Source organism: Melospiza melodia, chromosome 1 (assembly GCF_035770615.1).
Source record: "Melospiza melodia melodia isolate bMelMel2 chromosome 1, bMelMel2.pri, whole genome shotgun sequence".
Taxonomy (NCBI): Eukaryota; Metazoa; Chordata; class Aves; order Passeriformes; family Passerellidae; genus Melospiza; species Melospiza melodia.
In genome coordinates this window covers 58,833,053-58,851,995 of record NC_086194.1, presented here as the reverse complement: position 1 = coordinate 58,851,995, position 18,943 = coordinate 58,833,053, and the positions used below count along the sequence as shown (strand labels likewise).

Genomic DNA, 18,943 nt, shown 5'->3' with positions numbered 1-18,943 from the left:
ATATAAAGGTTTTGACTATAGAATAAAATAACCTTTTTATTACTTTACTGACTCCCTCAAAAAATCTCCAGTAGTTGAGATAGGAATTTATGAAATGCAAAAGGAATTACTTTGTAAAGGTTGTGTGGAACCTTCCATGACATGTTACACTTAATCTATTCCTTATTGAAATAGAAATTGCATTAACCTGTAGCTCTACTGACCTGCTCTGGCACACCTCTAAAAAATACAGCATTACTTTCACTGCCTTTCAGCCGACAAACTACAAAAACTATGACATGCTGATACTGTCACAACCCTGGCATTTCCAAATAATCTCAAGTCCTTGCCTGCACCACTTTGCCTGTGTGCCCTTTTGCCCTTATATGCACAGATGACAGCAATAGCACCTACAGTCTCTCCACTACAGAATTAAGGAACAGTTAGAGAACAAGCTGTACTCCTTTCCCCTGTCTTCTCCCTCTGCTCCCTACATGAAATCCCAGAAGAAAGCTCTGGCAAATGTGTACACTAGTCTTAGCACAACATATTATCTTAGTTGTAAACCAGACAGAAATAGATCTCAGTCCCTCAAATATAAGAGGGACTGTGGATTTCCCACCACTAATTTCCTACCACTCTCCACAGTATCACTATAGTTATTGGTATCATGACATAGAAACCACATACTATCATAAGAGACACAGAATACAACTGTCCTAAAAATTAGGGCTTTAAAATTAGTTCCTCAGTCCAGAGAAGAAATGGCAATGAATTCACACATCCAATATATTTCCTTCTATCCACATCCTCCAACTTTCATTTTTCTGTTTCTCTACATTATATATTTGGTCTCCTACTACTTCAAGTCCTACAGCCTGGTTAGGCACCCCTCTACCAACCAAGGTTAACGCAAGGTCAGCAGAAGGAACCCTGTCAACACAAAAGAATCTCCCTCATGAACTAACACCTTGAGATGTTTCTCAGTATATGGAACATGCTGGTTTCACACAAAATTATCTGAGAAATTGGCATTTATGGGTTCCACTTTAATGGGCTCCACTGTACTTAAGAGAAAGATTCAATTAGCTTTTTCACAGACAACAAAAGAGCAACTCTGCCCTGAAACAAATACATCCTGATTTCTCTTACCATTTTGCTAAAGCATATGAGCACTCGGATTTCTTGCTTAAGACATTGCATTTTCTTTCCAAGATTTTTGCAATGATTTTCTTTTAGCTCCATTCCTGAAATAACCCCATTATTTCTGCTGAAGTTTTCATAAGCCATTCATTAAAAGGTATGTTCCCAAGTTAAAATTAAAATAAGGTTACTTGATTTCAGTCTTGCCAAGACCATACTTCTATTGACTTTAACTGACATCTGGTATCTGTAATCATTAACTAAATATTGGTACTCCTTTCAGGGTACTTACAATGCCTTCAGAAAGGATTACTCTTCAAAAAGTGAGCTGGGAAATTTCAATTATTGTTTTGCCTTCATATAGATGATAATGTTACTGGAGTTACTCTTTCAGTGGGTATCATTAGACTAATCTAAACACTAAAAGGGTAGCCAAAAAAAAAAAAAAGTAATCAGTATTCATAATTCTGAAGTTGAAGACTAGAGTTTTGGCTAACCAGTTCTGGACATTAAAATCAGTATCTCAGCACTACATAGTATTTTAAATTGTAGATTGGAGAATTGTGAAGCTGTCCTTTATATGTTTCTTTTTCTAAACAGGGTTACTTGGCTTTACTCCAATACGAAAAAGAGCACACCATGTCTAACAAAGGTCTTGTTAAACACACCTGACAGGCTTCAAACAGGAAAATGCAGAACTTAGGATCTGAAGAACAGGAAACCTATTTCAGTGCTTACAATCAATATTCTACCTATTTTAAAGTTTTCTGATGATAGTCTTCAAAATAGTCTGGTAGTGACAGACTGCAATAAACTCCTGTTTCTCTAACACAGTTTTCTTTTTGTATTTGTGTATCTTTGGCACAGCAATTTGACAGGCAATGCTATGTCAAATCATATCATGTCAAATATTATTTTAGCTTCACTTGAAAGAGAATCAACACTGAAAAAGTGACCAAAAAAGCAAACTGACAAGTAATCTGTCATCTGCAGTTTGTTGACTACTTCTACAATTATAAAATCATTAGGACCATAGAATCATAAAAGCATTAAATTGGAAAAGAGCCCTAAGATAAGGTCCAAACTTTGAACACTACCATGTCATCTTAATACAGCACTAAGTGCAACATGCAGTCATTTCTTGAACACCCCCAAGAATGGTGGCTCTACCACCTCCCTGGGCAGTCCATTCCAATGTTTAAGCACCTTTTCAGTAAAAAAATTCTTCGTCATGTCCAACCTGAGCCTACCCTGGTGCAGTCTGAATCCATTTCCTCTAGCCATATTGCCAGTTGCCTAGGAGAAGAGGCCAACCCCTATACTGTACTACTAGTTCTTCCAAGTAGTTACAGAGAGTGATAAAGTACCTCCAGAGCTTCCTTTTCTTCAGGCTGAATGACCCCAGCTCCCTCAGCCACTTGTTATCAGACTTGTGTTCCAGACCTTTTCATTGCCCTTCTCTGGACACACTCGGCAATTCAATATCTTTCTTGAAGAAAGAGGCCCAAAACTGGACACAAAAGGTGTGGCCTTAACAGTGCCAAGTATAGGGCAACAATCACTTCTCTAGTCCTGCTGGCCATGGTATTTTCAATAGAGGCCAGGATGCCATTGGCCTTCTTGTCCACTTGGGCACACCACTGGCGCATATTCAATCAGCTATTGACCTGCACTCTGTGGTCCTATTTTGATGAGCCACTTTCAAGGCACTCTTCTCCCAGCCTTCAAAGTTGCATGGGGTTGTTGTGCATGACCTGGCACTTTGCCTTACTGAACCTCATACATGTACCACAGTGGCTAACCTCCAGTTGTCCGGAACCTCCCCAGTTTATCAGGACTAACAATAATGATAGAGAGTGGCTTGGCAATCTCTTCTGTCAGGTCCCCAAGTACACTCTAGTGGGTTCCACCCAGCCCCATACACTTCTGAGTGTCTAAGTGGCTCAATGGATCACTGACTACTTTTTCCAGATTATAGGGGGTCAGTTCTGCTCCCCATCTCTCTCTACCAGCTCCAAGGGCTGGTCACCATGAGGATAACTGGTCTTTCTGTTGAAGACTGAGGCAAAAAAGGCACCTCAAATTGCCTCATCCTTTGTTACAATGTTACCCTTCATATCCAAGAAAGGATAGATTTTCCTTGGTCTTCTTTTTGTTAATATATTCATAAAAACACCTATGAACACCTTTGAGTTTTAATCACTGCTGTAAACAAAATCACCTTTATTTCAAATAAAAAACCACCATCTTTTGAAGTATCCTTATTTAATATGTCTAGATATACAGTGAATCTTATTAACATGTAAGTCAAACTGACATGTATTATACCATTCAGCAGAAAGAACTAGTTTCAGAATCTCAATGCACAGACATCATCTGGGGTGAAATTAACCAAACAAATTATCTCAATCTTTAGCTTATTTTTTCTTCAAAAGAAGATTCAATAGGAAAGAAATGATTCATTAGAAAACCAGATTTAAATTAAGACAGGATTAACACTTTTCACAAATCCAGTAAATCTTGCCCCTCATGCATCAAGTGGACAATAGAAAAAGCTATTTCAGTTACTTCTACTGAGGTTACATGGAACACGAAAGGAATAAAAACTTCATTTCACTAGTAAGTCTAGCCATCTCTGTTTATCTCAGCCCTATCCTCTTGAACTCTATGAGGAAGCTTTAAGATAGTCAAATCACAGAATCATGTAGGTTGGAAAAGCACCTTGACACCAACCACACACTTAACACTGCCAAATTCATCACTAAACAATATCCCTAAGCACCACACCTACATATATTTAAAATACGACGAGGGATGGTGGCTCAGCCACTTCCTTGGGCAGCCCATTCCAATGCTTGACAAGCAAATCACCTTTTCATTAGGTCTCTTTGAAATTGCGTCTGTTTTAACACTTCTCAAGTGTGAGCTGAGTGAAACATAAAATAAAAACTAGAACTTCCAATGTAGTTTCAGACATATCATTAAGCTGCATTTCTTCTGAAATCCAGTTTCTGCAACCAAAGCATTCCAAAAAATCTATACTTTCTGTTGCTTGATTTCTGAAAGTAACTCAGTTTATGAGGGTTTACAGGCAAAAATCTTAAATCTAGACTAGCATTTCATTTTGGACCACAAAAAAGGCAAAACAGAATAACCAAAAAAAACCCTTTGGGTTTGTTTATGGTATGTTTCATGTGTCTTCTGACACAGAAAAAATTTGCCTGTTGATATCATACTCCATGTCACTCAACTAAGTCATCAAAGCCTAAGTTTTAAAAATTATGTTTCTATCCCTGTACCTTCTTTAAAAATTATTATTACAATTTTTAGTCTGATATGGAATGTTCTTATAAACTAACACAATTCTGTGCTTACTGCTGGAGCAGTAGACAACCTAAAGCCATGACTAATTGCTATAGATAGATAATGGGATGATTGGCTCTTACAATTAAAAGATGAATATTGTGTGAAAATTAAGAGAAGCCTTATTAATGTATAATTATGTTAATGTAGTTTAGATGTCCTCTGTTCTCCCCATAGTTCCATTTTCCTCCCACTCTGTATTGTTGCCATCAGACAGCCTAGGGTGTCTAGGACAGGTAAAAGAGAAGGCGTGCACATGTGCCCCTTACCTGGGGCAGTGGGGAACAGAAAAGCTTGTTGCTTAGGGGGCGCAGCATGACAACACCTGACCCTCCAATCCAGTTACAAGAAAGCAGTCTCCACCAATGAACGGCAAAGAGAGCTGACTGACAGACTTTGGAAGGGGCCAGTGTTGGCTGATGCAACCCCCAGGGGTATAAAAAACGGAGCATCCATCTTGCAGATGAACCAGCCACATGGTAGGCAGCCATGAAGGCAGCTCCCAGCGCTGCAACTTTTTCCTTATTTAGTCCTTTTGTCATATTTTTGTTAAGGCTTAATAAACCTTTTAAAATTTTTTAAGTGAGCAGTTGTCTCTCACTCTAATGTACCTTTCCTAAAAGCCTATGGTACTTGCTGTGTGGATGGGACACGCAAAAACCCCTACTCTTGATTTCTACATATACTCAAGCACTATGATGAGTGATTATGTCTGAATGGAAATTAGCTGCAATGACATTTTTTTTGTAAACAAGACATACAGCTACAAGAAGAGAAGGTAGGAGATATATCTGAAGATAATCTTTAGTGTGTTGATGCACATCACTACACACTAAATGTGCACATCCATACACACTAGTCCCCCAAATGCCAATGCAGTGTAACCCACACAAATTATTATAAACTATACCAGAGCTGTTCTGGCCTTAAATTTTCTGACATTGTCATCAGATGATTTTTTATTAACACTTCCACACACCAAACAAGGTAACAATTTTTGCACATCACAATTCAGTGCTGGTCACAGACACAAAAGGCAGCATGGTATGCAAATTTATCTTCTTCAGAAGTTTCAGCAATCTTCAGAAACACCAAAAAGTAGATTACTTTTAAAGTATGTTAACAGGTAAAATTTCTAAGCTGATCCAAACTGGCCCATTTTATACAATGTAAACTAGAATCCAACAGTAGAGGTTAAATATGGAGACGCCAACTTCGTCAATAAGATAGCCCTCTTATTCAGTGGTTGGACTAACATGATCTCCACAAGTCCCTTCAAACTGTAACAATTTTGCAATTCCCCTTTCACACTTACTACTCACCACTCTGCATCCCCATATCATACTGCTCCTCACATAAATCCATATGCTGTCACCAGAGACAATCAGTGTAGTAATGAGCAATTACTCAAACAGAAACAACTTCCTTAGCATTCATAACAATTCTACCTCTGCTTCCTTCCCCACTCCTGAATCACAAGTAGCAGAGTATGAAAAATGTATGTTATAGCTTTCTTGTTATAGAGAAAGTGACAGAGAAAGGACAGAGGACAGGAAACTACCATTTAAGTAATCCTAAATTTGCACTGTGATGCCTGATCAGGAGATTAGAACAAAAATATTCTACTATCTAATCTAATTTCCCATCTTTTTGCAGGCTTAGGAATTTCATTAGATCACTAAGCTCTATAACTTTAAAAAATCATATTGAAAATTAAGCAGTGCATCTCTTGACGTTTTCAGAACTGAAATAAGAAAAAAACCTATTAATTCATGTAAAGCTTAAGGGTTTTAATATTGAAAAAATCTCAAATTGTTCCATATTTCTACTTAAATTTGGTTCTTTCAAACTTCCAGGTAAAACATCCTAGTAACTGCTTCCAAATTTAACCACTTACAGTATTTTGTCTCAGTGAAGGTAACTATACTTATTTAAATCATCTCAACCTATCTCTTGAAAAATCAAAAAAGTTCCTAAAACATTTTTCTAACTTTTAATTTTTTTTTTGTGGAAACGTTCTGTACAGGTTTTAAGTTACACAACATCAAAAAAAAAATCAAACTCTGATAATCAAATACAGCATTCTAACACCAGCCTCAGTCAATGCTATTTACAGAAGTATAATTGTCACCTCTACTCCGAGGATCAGGCTAGCCCTCTTTACCACAGCATTAAACCAAGCTCGTGATATTCTATTCCAGTCTGACCCCTAAATCCTTTCTAGATTCACTGCTTCCTCACTGTCCCACACTATGTCTGCCATCATGATTCATATCCAAGTAATGCTCCTAACGCTCCTGTTTACCTTGTATTCAAACATGTTTTTGTCCAAAAAAGCAAGCACCTTTTTCTCCTGATATGCTGTAAGAGTTTAACATCTATCTGAAAAATAAAAGTAGATAGCCTTCATATGGCAAAAGAATACAAGTGTTGTTCAAAGGAGTGAGAATTACATAACCTTTTGAACATCATACCCTCAAATACAGTAGCTCAGCTATGACAATGTATAACTGTTCTCCAAACAAGTACATGTGTTAAACTACAAAAGCTTTGATTCCCACTAGAAATTGCTAATTTTATATGTTGTTATCTAAAGCAGAACTGCAGTTGGGGAATAACCCTTAACAAAAAAGTCCTAACTCTTCACAGTTTGCAAAGGGCAACTCTTAACCACAGTCCATGTACCTTGAGGTAGGTTCTGGTTAGCCATATACAGGTGAAATGTAACAGTTTTAAATAAAAAAAAGGTAACATTTTCATTCAGATAGTATTTGGTCATATTAAGAACAAGCCACTGCAAACTGAGAATATGAAAATGGGATCCTGTTTGCACAAGAGACAGCAAACATTTAATGTTACTGTAACAAAACTTCTTAAGGTAAAAACGCATAAAGTTTAAAAGTCAATAAAACTGATGTATATGACTATCGCATCCAAGAAAGCTGCCTGTGGCAAAATCTGTGATTCTAGCTTCTCTATCATGCATATTTCCTTCCTGTATGTTCAAGTTTTTGATTGGCAGGCAACAAAAGGGAAGTCATAGAATCTTATAAATTAAATGTCCTAACACTTCTAATCTAAATCCACATACTGGAGCACTCCTTAGAGCTCTAAAACATAGTCATGTTTTTAAAAGCCACCTTGGAGTTCTACAATACAGTCAGATTTTTAAAAGCCACTGTCTTCCTATAATGCAAATTATGAAAAAGGCATCCATAAACTTGTTTGAACACACTTTGCCTCAATTCTTGTGCTACATTGGTTTAAGAATTCAGTGCAACCTAACTCAAAAGGTTTGTGTTACTGGGTTCTTTTTAGTAATTTAATGTCTAAATATATTTACTACATCACAAATTTCTTCCAGTATTTTTATTAATGATTAGCATAATTTATATGTTATACTGATATGCACAACAAAGTGTATTTAAACCCCTTGTAAATAAACCTCTTTATATAATGGATGATTCTAATATTACATCCATCATCTATGTTATCAACATTGCTAAATCTTAGATTTTTCTTTACTTAGGCTGCTATTATCATCAAGCACAACTTACTTCTAATGAAAACTGCAAAAGCTCTTTATAAATTCTTTAAAATATGTCTGGAAGTAAAAGAACCTCCTATTTCAGTAAGAAAGATATTAGAAAACCACAGTATTGTCTTGTAAAGAGACTCACTTGGATTTGGCCCGTTTTCTTCAAAATCTTGCTCACTCATGATTAAGGAAAATTAAGTCAGTCTCCTCTGATGATTCTTCAGGTATCAAGAATTGAAAGAGGAAACTGACAGTTCCTTCCTCCCAGCTTAGTGTAAGACCTCAAATCCTGTTTCTTACTAGCATTGGATTAATCCTGAAACAAGTCATTAAGACTTCATGCTGCATGAGTGCACATGACATGAACTACATGAGAGTCACAGAACTCACTGAAGAGAATTAATCTGAAGGATTTTTGTCAGCAATTAACACCCTGCTTAGTGATATGGGAAGGATCAAGTCACTGAAACATCCCATGTGTCCATCTAATAATAAGTACTTTAAAAGTTTAATTTCTATCAAATAAATTCATTTTAAAATATATCCACTAAACAGATCAGTAGAGATTAGCAACAACTAGTATTAACCTATTCCAAAGACCTATCTACTATTAAAAAACCTTCTTTTACACACCAAAAGATATCTGTACATATTAGCAGACCTTAAGCAAGTCAGTTAGTTTTTAAACATTGATTTTATGTAGAAATAGTTGGCATTTGTTCTACTTAAGATGTAGCAGATAAACACCTTAAAATATAGTTCTAGTAATTTTGTAAGCTCTTTTTTAAAACAAATATTTTTAATTTATAAAGGTTTCTTTTTAGACTGGCAGCATAATTTATTAATTCTCTTTCAAATTAAATATGTCACTGTTTTCTAGTTTATGGATTTATGTATTACACATTTTAAATCAGCCTTAAACTCATAAAAAGTGTTTCAATTCTGTTAAATGGATGCCAGTGACAGGAACAGACTAGTTCCTGGGATCAAATCTTTGAATAACATCTAAAATCTATTTTTCTCTGATCATAACATCTATGGTTAATTGTGGCAGTTAAGGTTGAAGGGTTGACTGAAAATACACTAGACTTCTCCATGAGATTAATTATCTTCCTCCATTGCACATATACACACACAGACACACACATGTTGACTATTCCCTGGTTTTCCAATAAGTAACATTTTACAGAAATTCACGGAATCCATGCTTCATTAGTTATATGATGGCTTCTTCGTAGATGATCAGGTTTGTTATTGCTATTCCTTGTATTTGAGGGTCTTCAATTTTAAAAGAATTTGCAGGAGTTAGTTCTCACATTAGTTTCTAAATAAGAAACTGCTATGGCAAGGTAAATAATACTATGGGATGCTAAAAATACTAGCGATGTCTTGAAGCACCTGATACACACAGCTGCTAGGGAAGGAAAAGCTGATCAACTTTACAAAATTTTTACAGGTCTATCTAGACAGTCACTACAACTATGTGTGAAAAAAACAAACAAAACACCCAAAACAAATCAAGCCCAGAATTTCTTATAAAACTTCATCCCTTACTGTCTATAGGCTCATATTTCCTTCTCCTCTTCAACCATTTACTATCTCCTGACTACCCTTTCTTTGTAGTCTATTATAAGCACATTGAAAGACACAGAAAACAGGCATGTCTTCTTTCTGCTACTTTGTGAATATTTGAGTTAGCAGGCTGCACCCTAAACCATGTTAACTTGAAGTATTCTGCCTTTTCTGAAATACTACTGTGACTAGTGCTACAGCCCAGCCCCATAGGGAGTCAGAAATGTCTTCTCCTCCTTTCACATACATCAAAGTATCATATAGTCAGAAAATATGAAGCTATGGAATTTCAGATTATTAAGAAGGAGTGCAGATCATGGAACAAGAACATCCCAGGTTACTCCTTTATGACACAGATGATTATCAGGTAAGAATGTGTGAAAGGGGATAAATGCACAAAACTGTGCACTAATTGGTAAGTGCCTTGCTAATAAAAATCAAAACTACTGTTGATCTAATGACTAGACAGCATACAACTGACTCCCTCAAAAAAATTAGCAGAGTTTGATGGGACAGGTTTGTCAGGTTTTCATGTATTTGGTAGGTTGGTTTTTTTTTTTAAAAAAAAGGTACTAGTGCAATCAAGGAAAAACTACTTGGTTTTTAAGACAGACAATTCAATCAAAACTGATAACATGCTAGATTTCTAAACAACTGGAACAAAATAGCATGCTGAGCTATATAAGCTAAATCAAATGGGAAGTTCCCATTCTCGTCTTTTTTATGTTCATCTCTGCTCTCAGCTTTACCCACCTCTCACCTTGACACAACTCTGGCCATTCTCACTTTTTGCAGTACTCACCTCAACCCAAAATGATTTTTACCTCTCCAGCAGTTTACTTTACTCACAGTTTAGCATGCTGAACCAGACCAGTGAAGCGTCTGATGGTCAAGCGCAGGAAAAAGGAAGCAAACCCAGACACAGAGGAGGACAAGGAAAGAAATAATTTACTTCTTAGCCTTTTTCTCAAGGCTGGAGCAGTGAGAAGGGCAAGGAGTCCTTCTCTGAGCAGCAGGCTTTTAGATGGGCTTAACTACAGCAGCTATCAGAAGTACAGACATTTCAGAATTCTTTAGTTTTCAGAAGAATAACTCAAGAACAATTACTTTATTATACAGCATTAACTTAAGAATTCCATACAATACCCAAAGCAACACTAAGTAGCACATCTTTCACTTCCCAAAACTCCCTGTCAGAGGACAGCATTTAATCTCTCCATGAGGTCAGAACTCTTCGCCTATAATTTATATACAAATCAATGCCTTCCCTTTTCAGTGTTTTCCTCTCTACTTCCAATTTTACAAACACACAAGAAGAGTCATACATAAATTCATCCCCTTGACTGATACAGATCCATAACAGTATTTAAATATATCTTGCAATTGAAACTACTAGTCCCCAAAACACTACCTAATCACATAATTATTTTTTTTATTTATCTCTGGTCTTTAGGGTTGTGATAAACCACTGTGAAAGTAGCAGTTCCTCTCTTCCTCTCACCTTCCCAGGATTTAAAAATGTTCCAAGCCTTTCAGATACTTCATATATACATGCAGTCTAACAAATCCTGTCTAACTTTGCCTGTATGTATAGTCAGTATTTTAAAATGCCACCTGTGTAAACATCATACACCATGCCTCTCTGACTAGCTCTTCTACCAAAACAAAATTTGTCCAGATTAATGCTGTACTGCTAGTCATCCACCTAGTACAAAGAGATGTCACAGAAACAAACTGTTGTTGTTGTTGTTTGTTGTCAGAAACAAATTGTTAAACTTTCACAGCTTATATTGCTTTGGTTTTTCTATTGCATTTAGTTCGGAAAAGAACAGGCAGTTATTAGAACACCTAGAGCTTGTTTGAATATACTAAGGGAAAGGCAACTATATGTATTATATATCTTTAATAGGTAAGTAGGATCTTAGAGTAGAAAGCTTTGGAAGAAAATAACCTAACTGTGTCAGCTTGGTGTTTTACTATATTAGCTTCCTAAAATAATGTAAATATATTAAATTTATCAAATATCTGTTTTTATCTCTTTACATTCATATCCCACATCACACGGAATTAGCCCTATTTATCTGTCACCTGTACCACAAAAATAAGATGCCTTTTACAAACCGCCATTTATTCACCTGTTGTCATGTAACAACGTTAATCCCCCCACAAACCTTTACAGAAGTATCGATTGTAACAAAGCATCCAGAATAAAGTGCAACATGTGAACTAGCTCTCGAAGTGCTAGCAGTGATTCACACAACATACTTGGTATTGCTGCTGCAACACGCTTCGGAAAAAGGCAGTGTTAAGCGCCACAAAAATTACTGCTTTCCCAGCAGTGCCTTGTCATGCAAGTGAAGAATCACTCATTTCCCCAGCAACGCTGGCAGAGAAATACTACTGCCCCTGCATTAGGGGCTGTCCTGAGCAGACCCTCACTCACGATGCCCGAGCTCCACCTCCGCTTTGATTCTACTTCCCCAGGAGACTTCAGGAACGAGGCCTAGCAAGAAGCAAGGCTCCGAACGCGACGGCATCTCGTAGCAAACACCTACTTAACCCTAGACGCTATATCTGATGCAAAAGCACATGGCTGGACAAACACCTGGAGCAACGCAGGTAAAATTGTGCTCTTCTCCACAGTCTGAATCTTGCCTCTTAGCCCTCTCTCTAGTGTGCTCCAACAGCAGTTAGCCTTTAAGACAGCCTAATGGTTGGATTTGATGATCTGATCTTCAAGATCTCTTCCAACCGAAACGATTGATTCTACGTATTTTCCCCGTTCGTTAGACCGCCGTGGGCGATGCTGCTTCCGCCCGCTTCCCGTCGCAGAGGAGGCGGACTGACCGCCCCACACCGCCCCGGGCAGGCGCCGCGCCCGACCGCGGGCTGCTCCTCTCCCCCGGCTGGAGCCGCCCGTAAGTACTTCCTCCTTTCGGCCAGCGGCGCTGACTAATGGAAACAAAGAGAAACAGGCTCTCAGCCACCCCAGGCGCCAGACTATCGCCCTTTCCTGAACCGCACTTCTACACCTGGACAGGTAGCCCCTGCATCGCTCCCTGCAGAGAGGCGATGCGGCCCCTCCACAGTATTCGGGGACTCTCTGTCGGCCCGCAGGCCCGCCACAGACCCACTCCTCCGCACGCAAAGAGCCGACGCTCTCTTTAGGCGTTGACCACCGGCGCTTCACCACTCTCTCACCAGTGCCCCGGTCTCTCTCGTCGCCTTCATCTTCCTCCTCTCGCTGCTGCCCATCCCGCTGCCGCTCCTCGCCCTGCGCCTCCACCGGCACCACCGTGAAGCTCGTCGGCATGCTGCAGACGGCCCCAGACCCGCTGGCGCCTCCTCCCAGGGCAGCGGGCAGGGTGAGTCGGGCGCTGCCGCCTCCCTCACGTGAGAGCCATTTCCTCACGCAGCGGGGGGGCGGTGGCCGGCACCGCGCCACTTCCCCCTCACCGCTTGCCTGATGGCGCTGCGGCCGGAACTCCGAAGGGAGGGGCACGGGCCCCGGGGCATCCCCTCTTCCTCAAACCTTGGCTTACAGTTATCCTTAAAGCGCTAAGACCACCAGGCTACTGCTCCTCTGATCCCACCAGACAGAAACTGCTTTCCAAACGAAACCAGAGCCAGGCTGTAGGGCCTTAATCCTCCAGATCACTGAAGGGATGACAGTATCCAAAAGGCCTAAGCAGGGGATTTGTGATCACCTTTTGGACAAGTGGAGAAAATTCACTGTGTGCCTTTGGACTACCAGGACATAAAGACAGCTCCCAGAAATCTGCTTTCCTACACAGCAGCCATGCTTTGCAGTAGACAGGTGAAGGTCCTGGGATTCCGGCCAGAGTCAGCATTTAAACTCTGACCAGCAGTGATGCAGATTCAAAGAGTCAGTGGATGAGCAGTGTATCAAATTAAATATTAATGATACTAGTGATGAGATATAGCTCTTGGTTACCTACAACTTCCAACTCAAAGGAGGTCATAGCATCTCCACTCCAAAAGTAGAGAAAACAGATTTAAAAGCAAAGGACATTTTTCTTGTTTCTTGTTCTTCTAGCAAGTGCTAGAATAAACCAGAAAGACTATTCATTCAGTCTGTATCTGTGTCTTTTGGAAGAGGACTGGTAGTTTTGTGGCTCCTATACTTCATTGGGATGGAAGATGTATATGTAACACTGCAGTCTGTCCCACAGCATAAAGGTCTTCAGAGAAAGGAGTAGGCAAATTATTCTGGCCATCAAAAGTGGCAGTGAGCTGGCAGATGTGGAGATGATTGGTTTGAAAAACAGCATTTACTGAACCAGATTTCAGTGAAAAACAGAATTCCCTGAAAAACAGAATTCACAATCCCTCCTCTTTGTTTTTCTTACTGTATTTGGCTTGAGCTACGACTTTTGTACTTCTACACTTTTGGCATACTGATACTTTTCATAGGTCTTAAATGCCTTATTCTCATCATCTTTTTCTTTTCTCAATACCATCATTTTCTGCTTTCGTCCTGTGGTTCCTGACTTTGGATTGGTGGATACTGTCATTATTTGCATGTTTTGGACTACATAAGTGATTAATTGAATAAAGCATTAGATCAAACATGGAAAAAGATTAGACCTGTTATTCCGCATAGCAATACAAATCCAGCCTTCTTCCACCAGGATATTAAAAAAAAAAATCTTCCAACCATCCTGTATTCATTATAGATTCCCATTTTTGTACTGGCACATGGGCTATTTTCCAGATGTTTCTGGCTATATTCAGCTGCATCCCCAATATCATCAATTTGTAGACAGCATGAGATGTGTTAAACCCCTCCCTCTTCTGCTAACAAATAGTCTAGTGCTAACCGATTTTGATGCACTGCTTTTGCTGTTTGGCTATTCATTCCACCAACCCCGTGCTGTTTCATTAGGTATGATTTCTACAACTGCTTGTAGTCTTATGATGCAATTCAACATATAAATTGGGGTTCAATATCTCCAACTCCCATCTTGTGCCCAGGTAGCTGGACCATATGTCTGTATTATCCATTCAGGTGGCCACTCTTCATCACCCCACTTTTGGTATCCCCCAATTTCTCCAGTTAGTTCTCTCTTCTTTCTTTTTAGGGCATCAGTATTCCCAGATCATCTCCATCTTGGCTTGGCAACAGGAAAAATCCTGGTTGTATAATTCCCAGAGTGCAACTTCCTTTCCATAGGAGAGGAAGTTCTGAATAAGCTCTTTTTCCGCATATCCAAAATAAGCCATCTGGTGCTTTCCTTTATTTGCTCCTTTGGTAATTAATATTTTCCCAAAATTCAGATATTTCAGAGTCCCATAATAGGGATTTTCCCCAGAGTCATTGCACCGGAAAAGTTCAATTTCTTTTTCATATTTACAATTCTTTTTCCTTTCCTGGGTCCAATATTGGGATATTAGGCCAGGGATCCACCATGTGAAAGTTCCATTATATACTTTAACACTTTTATAAGAGGTCTGTCCTTGTCTGAAAATTCCCTTCCCATAGGCTAGAGGCACTCCTCTCCAATTATGTCTGAACTTAATATCCACCCCTCTGTCTGATTTTCCCCTTTTATTTTGGATCTGTTCCATTTGAGAAGTTCAACTGGGCCTAGGCTACTACCCTTCCATGGCCATTCTTCAGATATTAAAGCTCCTCCACAAACCCAGCAGCTGGTAACATTTAGCTCCCTGCTGATCCTTTCTCCCAGATGTACAAAGAAATTTTCCCCTAACTTTGGTATTTCTATTTCATTTTCCAGTTGTTCTCTGAATTTTGCATATAAACCTCCACGTGGAGTTGGCTTCAGAGTGGTGGGTTGCTCTGTCTGTTTTCTTTGTTTTGTTTATCCTTATTTGTTCCCATACTAAGTCTTGTATCAAATCTTGTTCCTTTTTCTCGGGTTTGACTCGTGGTGAAACAAACCCATTTGTCTCCTCGTGGGCACCCCTGTTTTGACCCTACAGTTTTGGTAACTTTATACATTCAGTCATTTTGTATGCAGGTGTCTACCTGAGAGGAGTTACAGCAGTGGTGGCTAATGAAGGTATGAAAGCTAAAGTAAGAACCTTGGGTTTTCCCATGGTGTAGTGGTGTGTAGCATTTGTGGCAGGGATCATCTGGATTCCCAAAGGTGACATGATTAATAAGGAGTAAAAGAAGCCCAGTATAATGTGTACCCCCACCTGCCATGCCTGGTGATGTTGCTGCCCACAGCATGTGGACATGAGTGGTGACAAGTATAGTGGTTAATTTGGTCTTGCCTTCTGGTCTCCTTATCCCAAAATTACCTATGTAACCTGCTTTTCTCATTTTGTGATTCTCTATAGTTCCTTACATAGTCAGCCCTTATTAAGTTCACTCTCAGAATAGGGTCTTATTATCTCCCCATCATATAGAGTTGCCTGCATTCAAAATACGGTCTCTGTTTTTGATTTAGTACCTCCCACTCAACTTATAATAGCTTGTGAATATCAGGGATCATCCACTCAACTCCACAACAAAGTGTTAGAATTGGTACCTGCCCTCCATTAGTGTTGGGACTTTTCCCTTTATCTTGACAAATTTTGTTACATGCTTGCTGCCTGAGCAAGCATGCTTTCCCTTTATCTTGACAAATTTTGTTACATGCTTGCTGAGCTACAGTGCCAGAGCTGGCCACAGTTTTCACACTGACATTGTTCCCAACTTGAGTGTCTCATTCCAGGATGCTTTAAGCAGGCTATGTGATCAAGAATAAATCTGGGAGGTGTCTCAGCAGAAAAGGCTGTCACGACATCTTTTCATAAAAATCCTTTCTTTAGGATTTTTCCCCCTCCTGGAGAAGCTGTGGCCTGAGCAACAAAGTGTAAACAATGGTTATCTGCTGCTGTGGAATGTAACAGGTGTGTCCGTGATTGGTCTCGGGTGGATGTTTGGATTTACTGACCACTCACAGCAGAGCTGGGTCTCACTCTGCTGAGACACAGACCTTTGTTATTAATTCCTTTTCTATTCTTAGCTTAGCTAGCTTTCTGAGAACATTTCTCTCTATTCTTTTTAGTATAGTCATAATGTAATATATATATATCATAAAATAATAAATCAAGCCTTCTGAAGATGTGGTCAACATTCTCGTCTCTCTCTCACCCTGCAACTCTTGCAAGCCCTGTGACAAAAGGCTAATGGTTGTTCTTTCTGCACATCACAGGCAAAAGCAAAAACTCTAGGCTCATCTATGGACCTGGTGTTTCTTAGTTTGCATATACCTGATACCCCCAACTGGGGAGGTAGCAAACCACCGCCCCAAAGTTTGGAAGGCTTCTGACCTTTGGGGATACAAAAGAATCAATAAAGCTCACAGGGAAACATTGCAGTACCTCTTCTAGGGCTTGTCCAAATAAATTAGGGAATTCAGTAAATCCTTGGGGCAGTTTAGTCCATCTGAATTTTTGCTCTCTCCCTGTATCAGGATCTTCCCATTTGAAAGCAAATATATCTCTGCTTTCCTCTGCAAGGGGACAGGCCCAAAAGGCATCTTTGAGATCTATCACACTGAAGCACCGGTGTGATGAAGGAATTCTACTTAACAGTGTATAGGGATTTGGTACTACTGCATATCATTCTATAGTTCTTTTGTTTACTTGTCTCAGGTCTTGGATGAGCTTCTGTTCTGTTTGGTTTTTTTACTGATAATATGGGGGTATTGTGGGGAGACATGCACGGCTCCAAAGTTTAATCTTTGATTAATTAATGATTTACAGTTTTCAATCCTTTTCTTGCTTTGAGAGAGAGTGGATATTGCTGTATCCTTAGTTGCAGTTACACTACTATAGATAGGGGTTATGTTTAACTTACCCTTATTTCCAGGTTTGGCCCAAACTACTTCAATTTGCTTTTTATCTTCTTTTAACCTGAGGAATTTAACTACCATTTTATCCCCCTCTGGAAGGACTCCTATGCCTAACTGTAGCTGCAACTCCCTTTCCAGCAGATTACATCCTGGCCCTGGTACAAATAAAACATCCCCCATTCCTATCTTGTTGGTTCCTTCAAATATCATGTTTTATGACTGGCACTCTAAATCCTTCCCCTTTTGCCCCTGCTACTTGAATTGTATCTTGGCTTTTCTCTTTGTTAGGGTTTTACACACACATGTCCTCTCTGCCCCTGTATCCGCTAAAAACTCGAATTCCTCCTCCTGGGGGCCTACTTTAAAAGTTATCAAGGGCTCCTGTTGGTATTTTGCCCCCAGGAGATAGAGCCCTTGACCCCCCTATTTGTCTGTTTCTTGAACCTCCTTGAAAACTTTCAGATCCTTTTCTCTCTGTGGGCAGTTTCATCCTTAGTGTCCAATTTTCTTCCAAAAATGGCAGATTGGGCCCTGATTATTAAATTCCCCTTCTTCCCTTGTAGGGCCTCTCTCCAAGGGAGCTCTATGCCCCTTAATTTCCTCCCAGCCCCCCTTGCTGTGGCCTGACTGGGGCCTCACCTCCCTACAGGAGTGAGTCTTTACCCAGGGGTTTCCTTCAGCAATAGCAGCTGCCATTATCTTAGCCTTTGCCTTTTCTTTTTCTTCATCTCTTCGTACATATACCTTTTGGGCTTCCTGTAGCAGGTCATTCAACCCTCTGTCTTGCCAGTCCTCTAATCCTTCTAGCTTCTTTCTTGTATCTGGCCAGGCATATGTGTCAAAGGTCACTTTTAGCAGTGTTTGTCCCACCTCTGTATCAGTATCCATTCTTGAGTACTGCCTCATATTCCTTTTAAACCTCTCCAGCCATTCAGTTTGGGTTTCATCTTTTTTTTGTTGCTCTGCAAATGCTGTGTGTGCGTTCTGATTACGGGGAACTGTTTCCCTAATTCCCCTGATAATCAATGTTCTGTATTCTTCCATGTTTGCCTTCCCCTGGGATCATTATGGTCCCACATCCTGCGCTGTAGACTAGTTGTATTTTATCCTCCCCAGGGGGTCTGTTGACATGTTCTCTCTCCCATATTCACATACCAGCAGCTCAAATCATCTGTCTTTTTTCAAATGTAAACAAAAGGTTTAGTATAGATTGCATTTCTTCCCAAGTATAAATATTAGGCCCTAAAAACTGGTCTACTTATTCTGGTAATCCAATAGGATCTTCAAATAGACCTCTCAATTCCTTTTTGAATGCTCTTACTTTGGAGGAATTGAATGGGACTGTGACAAACCCAATCCCCCCTTGTGCCCCTCCCAGTGGAACTTCCCAGAGAGGGTATAGTGATGCTGCTTGGTCTTCCCTTTTTAATTCCTCCTGCTGAGCAGCTCTTCCCAAGGTATTCTGACTAGGCCTGTCAGGGGGCTGAGGGGGTTCATTAGGTGCTGGCAGATATGGGGG

The 18,943-nt window shown here is 39.7% G+C and overlaps 1 protein-coding gene and 1 long non-coding RNA gene across 3 annotated transcripts in view; one reads left to right on the top strand and one right to left on the bottom strand.

The window, feature by feature from the left end:
• SLC12A7 (solute carrier family 12 member 7) overlaps positions 1-13,031 on the bottom strand; it is a 74,508-nt gene extending 61,477 nt beyond the window's left edge. The window contains exon 1 of one of the 2 annotated variants that reach the window (XM_063159042.1): positions 12,797-13,031. In XM_063159042.1, the coding sequence (XP_063015112.1) occupies positions 12,797-12,908 (112 nt within the window). In that variant the 5' untranslated portion in view covers positions 12,909-13,031. The remainder of the gene's footprint in view (positions 1-12,796) is intronic. The other variant, XM_063159035.1, reaches the window with a different exon arrangement.
• On the top strand, positions 11,874-14,195 carry LOC134419593 (uncharacterized). The gene is made up of 2 exons (XR_010028087.1): positions 11,874-12,214; positions 12,386-14,195. It is a non-coding gene; the product is annotated as an uncharacterized LOC134419593 (long non-coding RNA).
• Positions 14,196-18,943: the final 4,748 nt, after the last annotated feature.